The sequence below is a fragment of the Orcinus orca genome, chromosome X (assembly GCF_937001465.1).
Source record: "Orcinus orca chromosome X, mOrcOrc1.1, whole genome shotgun sequence".
Taxonomy (NCBI): Eukaryota; Metazoa; Chordata; class Mammalia; order Artiodactyla; family Delphinidae; genus Orcinus; species Orcinus orca.
In genome coordinates, this window is record NC_064580.1 from 54,007,005 (window position 1) to 54,020,487 (window position 13,483).

The window sequence follows — 13,483 nt, forward strand, 5'->3', positions numbered from 1 at the left end:
TAAACATAACTTTTATATGCACTGGGAAACCAAAAAATTTGTGTGGTTCACTTTATTGTGGTGGTCTGGAACCAAACCTACATCTCTGAGGTATGCCTGTATGGGTACCCTTTATACTGTTCTTATTTTTTTAGCTTTTCTGTAAGTTTGAAATTATTTCCAAGTTTTACAAAAATCTCTACAATTTTTTATATACATTGTTCAGTACTCATTCAAAAATAACGTGGTGTGGGCTTCCCTGGTGGCGCAGCAGTTGAGAGTCCACCTGCCGATGCAGGGGACACAGGTTTGTGCCCTGGTCTGGGAAGATCCCGCGTGCCGTGGAGCGGCTGGGCCCATGAGCCATGGCCGCTGAGCCTGCGCGTCTGGAGCCTGTGCTCCACAACGGGAGAGGCCCACGTACCACAAAAAAAAAAAAATAACCTGGTGCATGAGAATATAAGACATGAGCAAAACCTAAGAGAAATAATAGAAAATAGAAATTGGTAGACCAAAAATATCAAGATGGAATTATTACACATGGACTTAAAAAAACTATTATTAAAGAAAACTAAATAGGCAAGCCATACATATCAAAAGAAATCAGAAAAACACATACCTAATAAAGAACCTGCATCAATGTATAAAAAAATACTAGAACTTAATAATAAAAAGACAAGTAACCTAATTTTAAAAATCAGGCAAAATAGTACAGTAAAAGGATGATACACCATGATTAGGAGGGACTTATCCCAATTCAATTCACCATGTTAACAGATTAAAGGAGAAAAAACATATGATTATTTCAATAATTTCAATAAGCATTTGATAAAATACATTTATGATAAAAGCCATCAGCAAACCAGGATTAGAAAGAAACTTCCCCAATGTGATAAAGGGTGATCGTGAAAAACTTAAAGTTAATATCATTCTTAATAGTAAATGCTGAATTTTTGTCCCTAAAAATCAGGTACAAAACAAAAGATGCCTGCTCTTACCACTTCTAGTTAACACTGTAGTGAAGGTCTTGGCTAGTCCAATAAGAGAAGCAAAGGAAATAGGAGTCATACAGATTGAAAAAGAATAAATAAAACTGCTTTATTTAGAAATGACGTGATTGTATATGTATACAATCCTAAGGAATCTAAAAAAAAAAAATAGACCCAATTATTGAATTCAATAATGTGCCAGGATTCGAAGTCAATACAGTTGGCCCTCCATATTGGCAGGTTCTGCATCTGTGGATTCAACCACTGCAGATGGAAAATATTCAGAAAATAAATCTAGAAAGTTCCAAAAAGCAAAACTTTGTTTTGCATGCCAGTAAAAATTTATATAGCATTTACATTTTATTTACAACCATTTACATAGTATTTACATTGTATTAAGTATAATAAGTAATCTAGAGATGATTTAAAGTATATGGGAGTATGTGCATAGGTTATATGCAAATATTATACCATTTTATATAAGGGTCTTGAGCATTTGTGGATTTTGGTATCTGCAGGGTGTCCTGGAACACATCTCCTGCAGATACTGAGGGACAGCTGTAAAAAAAAATGAGTTGCATTTCTATATCATAGCAACAAACTATAGGAAATTGAAATAAAAATACAATTTATAAAGCAGCAAAAAATTAATTACTTAGAAATCAATTTTAAAAAATAAGATCAAGACCTATACAAGTGAAAACTAGAAACAATGCTGGGAGATTTAATGTAATCCTAATCAAAATGCTGGAAGAATTCTTTTTTGTTGTTGTTATCCTTGCTTTTTGGTAGAACTAAGCAAGCTGATTCTTCCCACCACCCCCGCAGTTTTATCCAGAAATAATTCACAAACATCACTGTATAAGTTTAAGGTGTACAGCAAGATGGCTTGCTTTACATATATTGTGAAATGATTACCACAATGTTTATTTAACTTCCATCATCTCATATAGATAAAATAAAAAGAAGAGAACAAAATTCTCCTTGTGATAAGATAAATTTATATAGAAATAGAAATCACCTAAAATAGCCAAAATTGTTTTGAAAAAGTATGAATTTGAAGGACTTTACCTGCTTTCAAGACTTGCTATGAAGCTACATTATTCAAGACAGTGAGACAAAAAAATTGTAACTATGTATGGTAATAGATGTTAACTAGACTTACTGTGGTGATCATTTCACAATATATATAAATATTAAATTATTATGTTGTACACCTGAAACTGATATAATGCTATATGACAATTATATCTCAATTAAAACAAGAAGAAAACACAGTGTGGTATTACTATATAAATAGTCACATAGATCACTGGAACAGAATAGTGTTCCTAAGAATAGAACTACACATATATGATCAATTGATTTTTGACAAAGATGCCCAGGTAATTCAATGGAGAAATTAATAGTTTTTTCAACAAAGGTGCTGGAATGACTGAATATCCACATGGAAGCAAATTAACCTTGAACCTTATTTTGCACCATATATAAAAAGTACCTCAAAAATGATCATAGCCTAAATATAAGAAATAAAACTACATAATTTCTATAAGAAAACAGTAGAAAAGCTTTGTGACTTTGGGTTAGGCAAAGATTTCTTAAATAAGAAACAAAAAAACATGAATCATGAAAAAGTAATAAATTGAATTTCAACAAAATTAAAAGTTTATGCTTTTCAAAGACAATGTTAAGAAAAAATGAGAAGGGTGAGCTGTGACAGGGCGAGAGAGAGTCATGGGCATATACACACTAACAAACGCAGTAAGGTAGATAGCTAGTGGGAAGCAGCCGCATGGCACAGGGATATTGGCTCGGTGCTTTGTGACAGCCTGGAGGGGTGGGATAGGGAGGGTGGGAGGGAGGGAGACGCAACAGGGAAGACATATGGGAACATATGTTTATGTATGACTGATTCACTTTGTTATAAAGCAGAAACTAACACACCATTGTAAAGCAATTATACCCCAATAAAGATGTTAAAAAAAAAAAAAAAAAAAAGAATGCCATTTACAGCAACGTGGATGGACCTAGAGATTATCATACTAAGTGAAGTGAGCCAGACAGAGAAAGACAAATATCATATGATGTCACTTATATGTGGAATCTAAAATATGACACAAATGAACTTATTTACAAAACAGAAACAGGCTCACAGACATAGAAAACAAACTTCTGGTTACCAAAGGGGAAGAGCGGGGAGGGATAAATTAGTAGTTTGGGATTAGCAGATACACACTACTATCTATAAAATAAACAACGAGGCCCTACTGTATAGCACAGGAAACTATATTCAATATCCTGTCATAAACCATAATGAAAAAGAATATGAAAAATAATATATATATGTATATAACTGAATCGCTTTGCTGTACAGCTGAAACTAACACAACATTGTAAATCAACCATACTTCAATAAAAACAACTAAATAAAAAAAAAAAAAAAAGAAAGAAAAAATGAAAGACTAAGCCACGACTGAGAAAACCTTTGAAAATCACATATATGACCAAGGACTTGCAAACAGAATACAGAAATAACGCTTGGAACTAAATAGTAAGAAAACAGACAACCCACATGGGCAAAAGACAAGGACACTTCACCAAAGGTTTTATACAGATGGCAAATAAGCACATGAAAAAAATGCTCAATACCATTAGCCATTAGGGAAATGCAAACTAAACCCACAATGAAATGCCACTATGCACCTATTAGAATGCCTAAAATTAAAAATACTGATAATACCAAGTGCTGACAACCATGTGGAACAACTGCAACCCTTATATATTAGAAGTGAGAATGCAAAATGATACAGTAACTTTGGAAAACAGTTTGGCAGTATCTTATAAAATTAAACAAATACCTACAATGCAACCCAGTAATCCCACAGATGGAAACAACCTAGTAAACAACCCAGATGTCCTGGAATGAACTGGTGAATGAGTGGTATATCCACACAATGGAATTATCGCTAAGCAATAAAAAGAAAAATAACCAACTACTAATACATGCAAAAATATGGATGGATATCAAAGAAATTAAGTGAAAGAAGCTAAACAAAATATCACTATTGCATTATTCCATTTATATGACATTCTAAAAAAACAAAATTATGGTGACAGAATGCAGATCAGTGTTTGCCAAGGGCAAGGGTGAGAGCAAAGACTGACAACAAGGGGAGAACATTAGAACTTGATGAAGTGATAGAGATGTTCCATATCTTGATTACGGTGGTAGTTACACAACTATATGCACCTGTCAAAGTAGACATCGAAGTAGACATTTGGTGAATTTTATTGTTTGTAAATTATACCTAAACCAAGATGATAAAGAATGAAATCCTAAAAAAAAATAAATCCTAGAACTGAATTAAAAGAGGGTAAACAATCTAATATTTTTTAAAAAGCAAACTAATACATAAAGAAGGATAATACACCATGATTAGGTGGGGTTTATCCCAGCAATACAATGTTCATTTAACATATGAAAATTATTCAAAACAAATTCACCACATTAACAGATTACAGTGTAAAAGTATATGATCATTTTAATAGATTAGTGGTTCTTTTTTGTCCCTCGGTAAAGTTGACAATGTCTGGAGACATTTTGGGTTGTCACAACTAGGAGGTTGCTACTGGCCTCCAGTAGATAGAGACCAGGAATGCTGTTAAACACCCTACAATGCACAGGGTAGACTCCAATTGAGAATCACTATTCCATATTCTACTTTCCCAGCTCAAGACTATATTTATATTTACACACATTGCTATTGGGTACATACAACTAGTCTCTTGTTCCTTGCTATATAATACCTTACAGTAAGCATCCCCCATTATGTTTCTCATCCATACCCTGGTGATAAATACCTAAGTTGTTTCTAACTGCACTCCACCACACACAACACTGCCATGCAATCAACAGCCTTGTAAATGTTCCCTCGTGGACCTCTATGAGAATTTCTCTGTGATATATATTCATGAATGGAACCCAAGATCATACACATGCTTAACTTTGATAAATACTACCCAGGTGCTTTCTGGAATGGCTGAACCAGTTTAATACTGTGCAAAAAAGAGTTAACATATCAGGCCTGCGACTGCTATCCCTAAAAAGGCCTGCTTGAAAGGTTGGCCCTTGGCTGGCATCTTGGAACTTGGATCTCAAGAGATTTTTCACCATTCCCTGACGAGAGTGGCTCACTGTGCCTAAACTATTTGTATGAACAATGTGGTTTATGCAGAATACTTGCTTTCCTTCTGGGAGTCTGGAATTTTGGTACATGCTAGGCAGAGGGTGCCTACATGACCAGCCACCCATAGAAATCTTGGGCACTGAGTCCCTAATAATTTTCCCTGGTGGACAACATTTCAAAAGTGTTGTCACAACTCATTGCAAGGGGAATTAAGTGCATCCTGTATGACTCCACTGGGAGAGGACTCTTGGAAACTTACACTTGGTTTCCTTCACACTTTGCCCCATGTGCCTTTTCCTTTTGCTGATTTTGCTTTGTATCCTTTAGTTGTATTAAATCACAACCATGAGTATGACTATATGCTGAGTCCCGGGACTTGTAGCAAATCACTGAACATATGGGTGGCCTTAGGGTTATCCCCCCACTACACATTCCCATAGTAAAAGCAGGAGAATTTGCAAGAAAACTTACTCTTAGTTGCACACTTTCATGTGTCATTTGAATTTTATACCATGTGCATGTATTATCTCTTTAAAAATAAATACTTTATAAAACGGGGGAGAAGAGTTGTCAAAACAACTAGGTCACCTGTGAATAAGACACAAAAGATATTAGAGAACCACAGAGGTATAAAGTGAAACCTTCTTAAATCCATGTGAGGAAGCCCAAAGACGGTAAGGAACTTACCCAAAGTTACCCAGACAATCATTATAGACAGGACTCACATCCTCACTTCCCTGTTTCCTAGTGTTCCTTCCTCTAAATCATGTAGCCCCTTTTCCTACACTTGTCACTTCCCCTACCCTAGTGTTCTCCCTTAAATGCCTTGCAGGGGTCTAGTTTCATGCTGACCATGGTCTCTCCTTTCTCAGATTCCTGGAATATATGAACATGTTCAGAGTCCCTCCCAAAGCACTGGGTCCCATGGAAACTGAGCCCCATAGGAGCAGAGAAGAGAAGTTGAAGAAAAATCCTACTGATAATTATCTGGAAGGAGAAAAAAAAGGCATGGAGAACAGTAAAGAAGAAGAGTCCTTGGACAAATCACAGTACATTCCTAAGTCCTCATACTCTAGCAAGGGGATGAACAACAGGGTCAGAGAGGAATCCATCCCCTACCATGGGGCAAAGCAACTGAGCAGAACCAAATAGCTCAGAGACTCCTTCCATGGCTTCCAAACGTCTCTCAAAACCCTCCCCAAAGGGGAAGATGCTTACGTGCTCCAGGAAGCAGGGTCCTATCTCGCTGAGGTGGGGGTCATCATTGTTGTACTGTTTCTCCAGGTCTCTTACGAAGCCCATCTGAAACCTGTAGATGTCTTCAATGTTCCCAAAGATCACCTTCAGTTGCTCATCACTGAACATGTCCCTTCTCTTCCGGCATTGCTTCAGGTAGCCCTGTAGACAAAGCAAAAGCCCAGGTTGAGGATGCCCTTCACTCCCTGGGGGCTTTACCACTTCCTGAGCATTTGGGAGCCTTATTTCAGTATCATGAAGTAGACAGGGAATAACCATTTACACTTTTCATACAAGAAGATTGGGGTTTAAAGAAGGAAGTCACTCCACCAGTGAATAATTAGGAAAGATGGATCTCAAGCAAAGGTCTTCAGACTGCAGACTCCAGAGCATAGAGCCTTTTATGACAAGGACCCCCAAAAGTCATAGGACCCTTTATCAGAATCTGGTTAAACACAAACATTTTCACTTGCTTTAGTAGTGAGTTACTGGTTTAGCTGGATTGATTCACAACTCTAATGTTCTATTTCTTATAGGACCAATCCAAAAGGTCAGGTAGGAAAACTTCCCAAAAGGGAACAGGAATTGACAAAACCAAACCATTCTTTAAAGTGGGTGTCTTAGCCATCTAAGGTAGCTGGCTAGGAGAGAGAGTTTGGATGAGCTTAGCCAGCAAGTTCACAAGTGGCCAGGCATGGTGTTTTTAACAGGGTAAGTATTTAGGACACATTTGTGAATAAATGGATGAATTAATACAGCTAGCCACTGATGAAGGAAGAATCAATGAAAGAGATTCTTGGTCTGATAAGAGAGCACCGAGATAACACAATCAGACTCAGGACACATTGTAAGTCAGGGCAAAAGAAACCAAACACAGTGTTCCGTTCTAAAACTACTGGTGTAGATTTTTAACTAATGGCCACTGTCCTCATTAGAAATCATTAGCATGTGAAAATGTTCTGGTGAGAATGAATTATGGTCAATTGCTTTCATCCAAAAGCTAAATGTGATTATTATAACACTTGTTGGGCCCCTAATGAGGAGCATTTATGGTGAATGACTTATCACTTCTGGTCCTAACTCCATTTTGTCTCCTCTAACACAGCTTGCAATGAAGTCATTTAGGCATACTCCAGGAAGATCCTCATCCCTGGCTTCAATGCCCTTTACCAACCCCTACCAAAATCTCACTTACCTTAGCTCTTCTTACCCTCCAATTCAGCCATCAATGAGTGTCTTTAAAACAGTTTGCAAATTAATAATTTGTGCCAATAATGTGTTGACATTTATTTATACTACTATTTATTGTTGTTTTGATTCGCATTTCTCTAATGATTAGTGATGTTGAGCATTCATTCATGGGTTTGTTGGCAATCTGTACATCTTCTTTTGAGAAATGTCTATTTAGGACTTCTGCCCATTTTTGGATTTTTTTTTTTTTGATATTGAGTTGCATGAGCTGCCTATAAATTTTGGAGGTTAATCCATTGTCAGTTGCTTCATTTGCAAATATCTTCTCCCATTCTGAGGGTTGTCTTTTCATCTTGTTTCTGGTTTCCTTTGTTGTGCAAATCTTTTAAGTTTCATTAGGTCCCATTTGTTTATTTTTGTTTTTATTTCCGTTTCTCTAGCAGGTGGGTCAAAAAGGTTCTTTCTGTGATTTATGTCATAAAGTGTTCCGCCTATGCTTTGCTCTAAGAGTTTTATACTGTCTGGCCTTACATTTAAGTCTTTAATACATTTTGAGTTTATTTTTCTGTATGGTGTTAGGGACTGTTCTAATTTCATTCTGTTACATGTAGCTGTCCAGTTTTCTAAGCACCAATTACTGAAGAGGCTGTCTTTTCTCCACTGTATATTCTTGAATCCTTTATCAAAAATAAGGTGACCATAGGTGCGTGGGTTAATCTCTGGGCTTTCTATCCTGTTCTACTGATCTATATAGCTGTTTTACTGCCAGCACCATACTGTCTTGTTTACTGTAGCTTTGTAGTATTGTCTGAAGTCAGGGAGCCTGATTCCTCCAGGTATGTTTTTCGTTCTCAAGATTGCTTTGGCTATGTGGAGTTTTTGTGTTTCCACATAAATTGTGAAATTTTTTGTTCTAGTTTTGTGAAAAATGCCATTGGTACTTTGATAGAGATTGCACTGAATCTGTAGATTGCTTTGGGTAGTATAGTCATTTTCACAATGTTGATTCTTCCAATCCAAGAACATGGTATATCTCTCCATCTGTTGGTATCATCTTTAATTTCTTTCATCAGTGTCTTATATTTTTCTGCATACAGGTCTTTTGTCTCCTTAGGTAGGTTCATTCCTAGCTATTTTTTAATTTTCATTGCAATGATATATGGGATTGTTTCCTTAACTTCTCTTTCAGATTTTTCATCATTAGTGTAAAGGAATGCAAGAGATTTCTGTGCATTAATTTTGTATCCTGCTACATTACCAAATTCATTGATTAACTCTAGTAGTTTTCTGGTAGCATCTTTAGGATTCTCTCTATATAGTATCATGTCATCTGCAAAGAGTGACAGCTTTACTTCTTCTTTTCTGATTTGGATTCCTTTTATTTCTTTTTCTTCTCTAACTGCTGTGGGTAAGACTTCCAAAGCTATGTTGAATAATAGTGGTGAGAGTGGAAAACCTTGTCTTCTTCCTCATCTTAATGGAAATGGTTTCAGTTTTCACCATTGAGAATGAAGTTGGCTGTGGGTTTGTCATATACAGCCTTTATTAGGTTGAGATAAGTTACCTCTATGCCTACTTTCTGGAGAATTTTTATCATAAATGGGTGTTGAAGTTTGTTGAAATCGTTTCCTGCATCTATTAAGATAACCACATGGTTTTTCTCCTTCAGTTTTTTAATATGGTTTGTCACACTGATTGATTTGCGTATATTGAAGAATCTTTCCATGCCTGGGATAAACCCCACTTGATTATGGTGTATGATCCTTTTAATATGCTGTTAGATTCTGTTTGCTAGTATTTTGTTGTGGATTTTTGCATCTATGTTCATCAGTGGTATTGGCCTGTAGTTTTCTTTCCTTGTGACATCTTTCTCTGGTTTCAATATCAGGGTGATGCTGGCCTCATAGCTTGGGAGTGTTCCTCTCTCTGTTATACTTTGGAAGAGTTTGAGAAGGATACGTATTAGCTCTTCTCTAAATGTTTGAATAGATTCTGCCTGTGAAGCCATCTGGTCCTGGGCTTTTGTTTTTCGGAAGATTTTAAATCACAGTCTCCATTTCAGTGCTTGTGATATGTGTTTATATTTTCTATTTCTTCCAGGTTCAGTCTTAGAAGGTTGTGCTTTTCTAAGAAATTGTCCATTTCTTCCAGGCTGTCCATTTTATTGGCATATAGTTGCTTGTAGTAGTCTCTCATAATCCTTTGTATTTCCACAGTGTCAGTTGTTACTTCTCCGTTTTCATTTCTAATTCTATTGCTTTGCATCTTTTCCCTTTTTCCCTTGATGACTCTGGCTAATGGTTTATCAATTTTGCTTATCTTCTCAAAGAACCAGCTTTGGGTTTTATTGATCTTTGCTACTGTTTCCTTCATTTCTTTTTCATTTATTTCTGATCTGATCTTTATGATTTCTTTCCTTCTGCTAACTTTGGGGGTTTTTGTTCTTCTTTCTCTGATTGCTTTAGGTATAAGGGTAGCTTGTTTATTTGAGATGTTTCTTGTTTCTTGAGGTAGGATTGTATGGCTATAAACTCCCCTTTTAGAACTTCTTTTGCTGCATCCCATAGGTTTTGGGTTGTCATGTTTTCATTGTCATTTGTTTCTAGGTATTTTTTGATTTCCTCTTTGATTTCTTCACTGATCTCTTGGTTATTTAGTAGTGTATTGTTTAGCCTCCATGTATTAACAAACTTTTTTCCTGTAATTGATATCTAGTCTCATAGCATTGTGGTCAGAAAAGATACTTGATACAATTTCAATTTTTGTAAATGTACCAATGCTTGATTTGTGACCCAAGATATGCTCTATCCTGCAGACTGTTCCATGAGCACATGAGAAGAAAGTTTATTCTGTTGTTGTTGGATGGAATGTCCTATAAATATCAATTAAGTCCATCTTGTTTAATGTATCATTTAAAGTTTGTGTTTCCTTATTTGTTTTCATTTTGGATGATCTGTCCATTGGTGTAAGTGTGGTGTTACAGTCCCCTACTATGATTGCATTACTGTTGATTTCCCCTTTTATGGCTGTTAGCATTTGCCTTACGTATTGATGTGCTCCTATGTTGGGTTCATCAATATTTACAGTTGTTATATCTTCCTCTTGGATTGATCCCTTGATAATTATGTAGTGTTCTTCTTAGTCTCTTGTAATAGTATTTATTTTAAAGCCTATTTTGTCTGACATGAGAATTGCTATACCAGCTTTCTTTTGATTTGCATTTGCATGGAATATCTTTTTCCATCCCCTCACTTTCAGTATGTGTGTGTCCCTAGGTCTGAAGTGGCTCTCTTGTAGACAGTATATATATGGCTCTTGTTTTTGTATCCATTCAGCCAGTCTATGCCTTTTGGTTGGATAATTTAATCCATTTACATTTAAGGTAGCTGTTGGTATGTATGTTCCTATTACCATTTTCTTAATTGCTTTGGGTTTGTTATTGTAGGCCTTTTCTTTCTCTTGTGTTTCCTGCCTAGAGAAGTTCCTTTAGCATTTGTTGTAAACTGGTTTGGTGGTGTTGAATTCTCTTAGCTTTTGCTTGTCTTTAAAGGTTTTAATTTTTTTGTCGAATCTGAATGAGATCCTTGGTGGGTAGAGTAATCTTGGTTGTAGGTCTTTCCATTTCATCATTTTAAATATGTCCTGCCACTCCCTTCTGGCTTACAGAGTTTCTGCTGAAAGGTCAGCTGTTAACCTTATGGGGATTCCCTTGTATGTTATTTGCTGTTTTTCCCTTTTAATGTTTTTTCTTTGTATTTAATTTTTGACAGTTTGACTAATATGTTTTTTGGCATGTTGCTCCTTGGATTTATCCTGTATGGGACTCTCTGTGCTTCCGGGACTTGACTGACTATTTCCTTTCCCATATTAGGGAAGTTTTCAACTATAATCTTTTCATATATTTTCTCAGTCCCTTTCTTTTTCTCTTCTGTGACCCCTGTAATTTGAATGTTGTTGCATTTAAAGTTGTCCCGGAGGTCTCTGTGACTGTCTTCAATTCATTTCATTCTTTTTTCTTTATTCTGCTCTGCAGTAGTTATTTCCACTATTTTATCTTCCATGTCACTTATCCGTTCTTCTGCCTCAGTTATTCTGCTATTGCTTCCTTCTAGAGAATTTTTAATTTCATTTATTGTGTTGTTCACCATTGTTTGTTTGCTGTTTAGTTCTTCTAGGTCCTTGTTAAACATTCCTTGTATTTTTTCTATTCTATTTCCAAGATTTTGGATATCTTTACTGTCACTATCCTGAATTCTTTTTCAGGCATACTGTCTATTTCCTCTTCATTTGTTTGGTCTGATGTGTTTTTACCTTGCTCCTTCATCTGCTGTGTGTTTCTCTGTCTTCTCATTTTGCTTATCTTACTGTGTTTGGTGTCTCCTTTTCACAGGCTGCAGGTTTGTAGTTCCTGTTGTTTTTGGTGTCTGCCCCCAGTGGCTATGGTTGGTTCAGTGGGTAGTGTAGGCTTACTGGTGGAGGGGCCTAGTGCCTGTGTTGTGGTGGATGAGGCTGGATCTTGTCTTTCTGGTGGGCAGATCCACTTCTGGTGGTGTGTTTTGGGGTATCTGTCACCTTTTATGATTTTAGGCAGCCTCTCTGCTAATGGGTGGGGTTGTGTTCCTGTCTTGCTAGTTGTGTGGTATAGGGTGCCCAGCAATGTAGCTTGCTGGTCATTGCATGGAGCTGTGTCTTAGCATTGAGATGGATATCTCTGGGAGAACTTTCGCCATTTGATATTACATGGAGCTAGGAGGTCTCTGGTGGACCAATGTCCTGAGCTCAGCTCTCCCACCTCAGAGGTACAGGCCTGACACCCAGCCAGAGCACTAAGACCCTGTCAACCACACAGCTCAGAAGAAAAGGGAGAAAAGAGAAAGAAAGGAAAAAAATAAAATAAAATGAAATAAAGTTATCACAATAAAAATAAAAAGTAATTAAAAAAAGAAGGAAGAGAGCAACCAAACCAAAAATCACATCCACCAATGATAACAAGTGCTAAAAACTATACTAAAAAAAAAAGCAGACAGGCAGAACCCTAGGACAAAGGTTAAAAGCAAAGCTATACAGACAAAATCACATAAAGAAGCATATACATACACACTCACAAAAAGTGAAAAAGGAACAAATTATATATGTGTATATATATATATATATATATATATATATATATATATATATATATAAAAGGTGGAAGAGAACAACCAAATCAATAAAGAAATCTATCAATGATAATAAACTCTAAATACTAAACTAAGATAAACCTAAAGTCAGGAACAAATTAGATGCAGAAAGCAAACCCCAAGTCTACAGTCGCTCCCAAAGTCCACCGCCTCACTTTTGGGATTATTCATTGTCTATTCAGGTATTCCAGAGATGCAGGGTACATCAAGTTGACTGTGGAGATTTAAAGCACTGGTCCTGAGGCTGCTGGGAGAAATAACCCTTTCTCTTCTTTGTTCACACAGCTCCTGGGGTGCAGCTTTGGATTTGGCTCCGCCTCTGCATGTAGGTCGCCTGAGGATATCTGTTCTTTGCTCAGACTGGATGGGGTTAAAGTAGTAGCTTATTAGGGGGCTCTGGCTCACTCAAGCTGGGGGGAGGGAGGGGTACGTAATGCGGGGCTAGCCTGCAGCAGCAGAGGCCTGTGTGACGTTGCACCAGCCTGAGGTGTGCCGTGTGTTCTCCCTGGGAAGTCGTCCCTGGATCATGGGACCCTGGCAGCAGTGGGCTGCAAAGGTTCCTGGGAGAGGAGTTGTGGATAGTGACCTTTGCTTGCACACAGGCTTCTTGGTGGCTGCAGTAGCAGGCTTAGAATTTCATGCCCATCTCTGGTGTCTGCACTGATAGCCGTGGCTTGCGCCCGTCTCTGGAGCTCATTTAGGCGGTGCTCTGAATCCCCTC

At 37.1% G+C, this 13,483-nt stretch overlaps 1 protein-coding gene across 7 annotated transcripts in view; it reads right to left on the reverse strand.

Moving 5' to 3' along the window:
* The window catches only part of ARHGEF9 (Cdc42 guanine nucleotide exchange factor 9), a 228,522-nt gene that overhangs the window by 86,034 nt on the left and 129,005 nt on the right, over positions 1 to 13,483 (reverse strand). For all 7 annotated transcript variants that reach the window (XR_007474746.1, XM_049704605.1, XM_033414768.2 and 4 more), the window contains exon 4: positions 6,374 to 6,553. Coding sequence is in view for 6 of the 7 variants with exons in the window: in XM_049704605.1 (XP_049560562.1) it covers positions 6,374 to 6,553 (180 nt within the window). In the remaining variant the exon portion in view is untranslated. The remainder of the gene's footprint in view (positions 1 to 6,373; positions 6,554 to 13,483) is intronic.